The sequence below is a fragment of the Oratosquilla oratoria genome, chromosome 41 (genome assembly GCF_046742065.1).
Source record: "Oratosquilla oratoria isolate Oo_2021 chromosome 41, ASM4674206v1, whole genome shotgun sequence".
Taxonomy (NCBI): Eukaryota; Metazoa; Arthropoda; class Malacostraca; order Stomatopoda; family Squillidae; genus Oratosquilla; species Oratosquilla oratoria.
The window spans coordinates 12055138-12060137 of NC_134817.1; the positions used below are offsets into that span (position 1 = coordinate 12055138).

At 43.3% G+C, this 5000-nt stretch overlaps 1 protein-coding gene across 8 annotated transcripts in view; it reads right to left on the reverse strand.

Annotated features, from left to right (window-relative positions):
• The window catches only part of LOC143020964 (uncharacterized), a 198534-nt gene that overhangs the window by 154413 nt on the left and 39121 nt on the right, over nt 1-5000 (reverse strand). For all 8 annotated transcript variants that reach the window (XM_076178008.1, XM_076178014.1, XM_076178013.1 and 5 more), the window contains exon 2: nt 2943-3154. In XM_076178008.1, the coding sequence (XP_076034123.1) occupies nt 2943-3132 (190 nt within the window). In that variant the 5' untranslated portion in view covers nt 3133-3154. The remainder of the gene's footprint in view (nt 1-2942; nt 3155-5000) is intronic.

A 5000-nucleotide genomic window follows, 5' to 3' on the forward strand; every position in this document is an offset into this window, starting at 1 on the left:
GAGAAAAGGAGGAGAGGGGGGAGGCTGTCAACGGAGCTGCCACGCACGCACGAACGCACTCACTCACGAGGGGAAGTAATTGAGCCAGAGCATCCGTTCCATTCCGTGCAACAATGCGAAGACATTAAGCTGTAATCACTGTGTTGCCCCCCCAACCCCCTTCCTCCACGCGTCCCCATTTATCTCCCTACAGAAACTCTCCCCCCAAAACCTCATAAATGGAGAGAGAGAGAGAGAGAGAGAGAGAGAGAGAGAGAGAGAGAGAGAGAGAGAGAGAGAGAGAGAGAGCCTTCCAGTCAAGGCCACAAACGGAACTATATACATACAAGTATCAATTAATCAATCAATCGGTTATTGTTCACAGTCCATTGTCGAACCTTAAGGCCTCTCCTATCCTCTACCATAGGTCGCACGACGGCTCTAGTCTCAGCCATGTCACTCCTACAACCTTCTCCATATTATGTCCACCTGTATAATCTCTCTCTTTAAAATACACACGCACATTACACACACACACACACACACGCAATATGCATTTATATATAGGATAGCTATATCCTGTATCCGACCACCACGTGCCTCTCCAACAACAGGATCCTCTTCCTCCTCCTCCTCCTCAACTACTTGAGACAGACCATCTTTTCCAACTTGGGTTCTCATCTCCGGCCGGCCGGTCCTCCCCCTCCTCCTCCTCCTCTGATGCTTCACCTCCTGATGACGTCATAGGCCTGTCTGACGGACTCCGGCTCGCGAGTGGAGTGCCGGTGGAGGCGGAGGAGGAGGAGGAGGAGGAGGAGATGGTCACGGAAGTGGTTGTGGAGGTAGAGATGGAGAGGGTGGTAGTTGTTGAGGCTGGTGTACATTACGAAGTTGTGGTGTTAGTGTTAGTGGTGTTGGTGTTAGTGGTGTTGGTGTTAGTGGTGTTGGTGTTAGTAGTGGTGGTGTTAGTAGTGGTGGTGTTAGTAGTGGTGGTGTTAGTAGTGGTGGTGGTGTTAGTAGTGGTGGTGGTGTTAGTAGTGGTGGTGGTGTTAGTAGTGGTGGTGTTAGTAGTGGTGGTGGTGTTAGTAGTGGTGGTGGTGTTAATGATGGTGGTGATGTTAGTGATGGTGTTAGAGAACAGGCACTAATACTGACACCCGATAGGGAGTCATATGCGGAAGAACAGCACAAGCGTGGATCAACTAATGAGAAATCAAGGCGACAGCAAAGGTCAGGTCGATGGAGCAATTGGGCAAAAATGGCGAAGTCATTTTCTTGTGGCGAGTATAGAGCTTTATAGGGCACCCAATGCCCTTGGCCCGGACTTCTATAATCAAAGGCAGCCAATTTATAAAATTACCAGCCCGTTTACAAAATAACCAGTCAATTAACAAATTAACCAGTAATTTTGCAAAATAACCAGTCAAATTGTGAATCAACAAATGACCTGCCAGTTTGGAGGAAGAGCGTGAATGACTGATGAGATAACGTAGCCCAATATCAGGGCAATACCTCGCCTACCCTGACCTAAAATATCCTAACAGTTCTATCCTGATCCAAAATATCCTAAATTGCATAACATAACCTAACCTGACCTAAAACAATAACCCCAGGTAACTCGCGCAATGACGGCGATATCGTTGTCTCAATTTAACAGTCTTTCGTCCACCAGGACGGTTCTATTTTAGGTAAACTGGGCTATTTCGGACACTACAGAGACTACACCTACAGCCTTTCCACGCAGCGTTTCTATGTATAGCCATCCGCTATTTCTGGCCACACAAAACATGGCCCAAGGTCGTCAGCTGGCCAAAAAAAAGAGATTCAACGCTACGAGAGAAACATTACAGACATCGCTACGAGATAGAAATTTAATAATAAAATAATAATAATAATAATAATAATAATAATAATAATAATTACAATAATAATGATAATAATAATGATGAAATAATAACTGAATCAAATAAGTACAAGCTTGTTCCAAGTGCATTCGGGCCAAGGTCAATGACCTCCCAACAACGGGGTGGAATGACCCGGTCATCACGGGGCCCCGGGAACCCGTGGATGGCTTCCAGTGCCACACAGTGCCTCCTGGTGTCAACGTCAGTGAGCTCGGTGTCGGAGTAATAGTGATCGTGGTGGTGGTACGGTAATAGTAGTAGTAGTAGTAGTAGTAATAGTAGTAGTAGTAATAGTAGTAGTAATAGTAGTAGTAGTAATAGTAGTAATAGTAGTAGTAATAGTAGTAGTAGTAATAGTAGTAATAGTAGTAGTAGTAGTAATAGTAGTAGTAGTAATAGTAGTAGTAGTAATAGTAGTAGTAGTAATAGTAGTAGTAGTAATAGTAGTAGTAGTAATAGTAGTAGTAGTAATAGTAGTAGTAGTAATAGTAGTAGTAGTAATAGTAGTAATAGTAATAGTAGTAATAGTAGTAATAGCAGTAGTAGCAGTAGTAGTAGTAATAGTAACAGGTAATAGCAGTAGTAGTAGTAATAGTAACAGGTAATAGCAGTAGTAGTAATAGTAACAGGTAATAGCAGTTGTAGTAGTAGTAGTAGTAGTAGTAGTAGTGGTGGTAGTAGTAGTATTTGATGATGATAGAATCAATGAGAAGATGAATAAACAAGTAAATAATCAATAGAATAAATCAAGAAATGAATACATATGCAAAATAATGACTATGATAAAACCTCTTCGGCACGACACTGTCCCCCAAAGGACAGAAGCGCTGGTTACGGTCGTGCTTGTGTATATAAAGTTCAGCCTTAATGGTCGTCTACAGGACCGCCCTATCCCCTAAGAGGACGACACAGCCTCTGTACCTGACGTGGTACACGAGTACACATGGCAAAAGAAGTTCTGCACGTGGAGAGTTTTTGTTTATGTCGGAATGGCTGAGTTTGTGAACGAAGTCTGAAATATCTGTGTCATGGTCATCATCATCATCCTGTGGCACTCACCATCAATGGCGGGCGCGGATCGGTCGTGGGTGACGGTCTTCTTGAGTCTGGTGCCGCAGCGGATGTCGCTCAGCAGCGCGTTCCGGTCCCCGCCACCCCCGGAGGCCTTCGGGAGAGTGGTGGCGCCCGCGCGGAACTTGGGCGCGGCCGGCGGGAGCGGCGGGCCGGGGGGAGGTGGGGGTGGCGGCATCGCGACCACCTACCGCCGGAATCTGACAAAAGAATGAAAAAAAGGACATCTTCAGAAGGGGGCACAAAAAGGACATCGTTGTGAGGGAAATTAAAAGAAAATGTCTTGGAAACTAATGAGGGGAATAAAAAAATGACTTTTTTGGAGGGAGCATAAAAAGGACATAGTTGTGAGGGAAATTAAAAGAAAATGTCTTGAAGACTAAAAAAAAAAGGGACATTTTTAGGAGGGAGCATTAAAAGGACATATCTAAGTATGAGAAAAAAATTCATGAGAAAAAAAAAGCTAAAAATTATTTTAGGAAGGAAAATAAAAGGACATTTTGGGATTCTTTTTAGAATGATAAAACTACAAACAATATAAAGTATAAATTTTGGAAGAAGGAAAAGGATAATTTTAAGAGGTAAAAAGACCCTTACAGGAAACTTAAAAAAAAAAGTGAATATTTACAATACTGACCCCTCCTTACGTTATGACCTCACAATACAACCCTGAAACACCCACCAAGGATCACATTCACGATACAAATCACCCCATCACTCACAACATCCCCATCATTCACCCCATGGCACGCAGCGTTGCGCACCCATACACCCCTTCCCCCCATCAGAGCCCGCCGCCACCCCCTCCCCCATTCTTCCCCCATCGCAATAAGCCGTTGTAGGGGTTCCATCCCCCTCACCCCAAACAGCCGCACAAGTGTTTATGTTCGTGTCTTGACTTTCTGACCTCGGGTGCAATGGACCGCTTCCCCGTTTTCTATTTCCGTCTGGTTTGCAAGGCACCCAATACCTCCCCCCCCCGGGGGGGGGGGGACGGTGGTGGTGGTAGTGGTGGTGGTGATGGTGGAAGTGGTGGTGATATGCATACCATGTTTAAGGAGTTAAGGATATAATACATTTTTTGCTGAGCAGAAACGAGGCCACAAGGCCAGTCGAGTCCAATCCTCGTGAATCTATCTATACACACACACACATATATATATAAATATATTATATACATACATTTCACCATGAAAATAAATGACATCAATATTGGCAATAACCACAGTAAACCCATATCTAATTCATTGGCATTACGAATAAGCACACAGTGCCTGTGTGTGTGTGTGTGTGTGTGTGTGTGTGTGTGTGTGTGTGTGTGTGTGTGTGTGTGTGTGTCCGCAGCAGTTATACAACACAGAGTATATACTTTGACGGGGGACCACGCCAACAAATAAGACTTGAAAGGACCCACGATGGAATCCCAAGGTCGACCTTGGGGATGCAACGGTGTGGTCCTCGAGCACCTCGAGGTGTACCTCATCAGCATCGATCTCGTTTTTTCCCCTTCCTAGGGACCGTCGATCTCAAGTCATTCCTCCTTACCCCCAAACCTTTCCTCCGAACCTCAAGTCTGAGTCCTGAGAACCACTCGAGTTCAGCAAGCAAACACTTGACTACATTTTTTTTTCAAGGAGGCGGATGAGAATGAGGTAATGGTGATGTTGCCAGGCCGGGGCCGGGTATAAGATTATGTATATATATATATATATATACATATATATACATAAATATACTTATATACATATATATATATATGTATACTTGTATATATATATACACACACACATATATATACATATATATATATATATACACATATACATATACACACACACACACACATATATATATATATATATATATATATATATATATATTATATATATATATATATATGTGTGTGTATATACATATATATTGGTGGTGTGTGGAGTTTAATACAACCTTCTCATGGTCCAAACGGTCTCCTGTTAGCACATTATATCATTGTAACAAGTAACCGCATGGATCATCTTAGCAGATGAGAGCAACAATGTTAGTGAT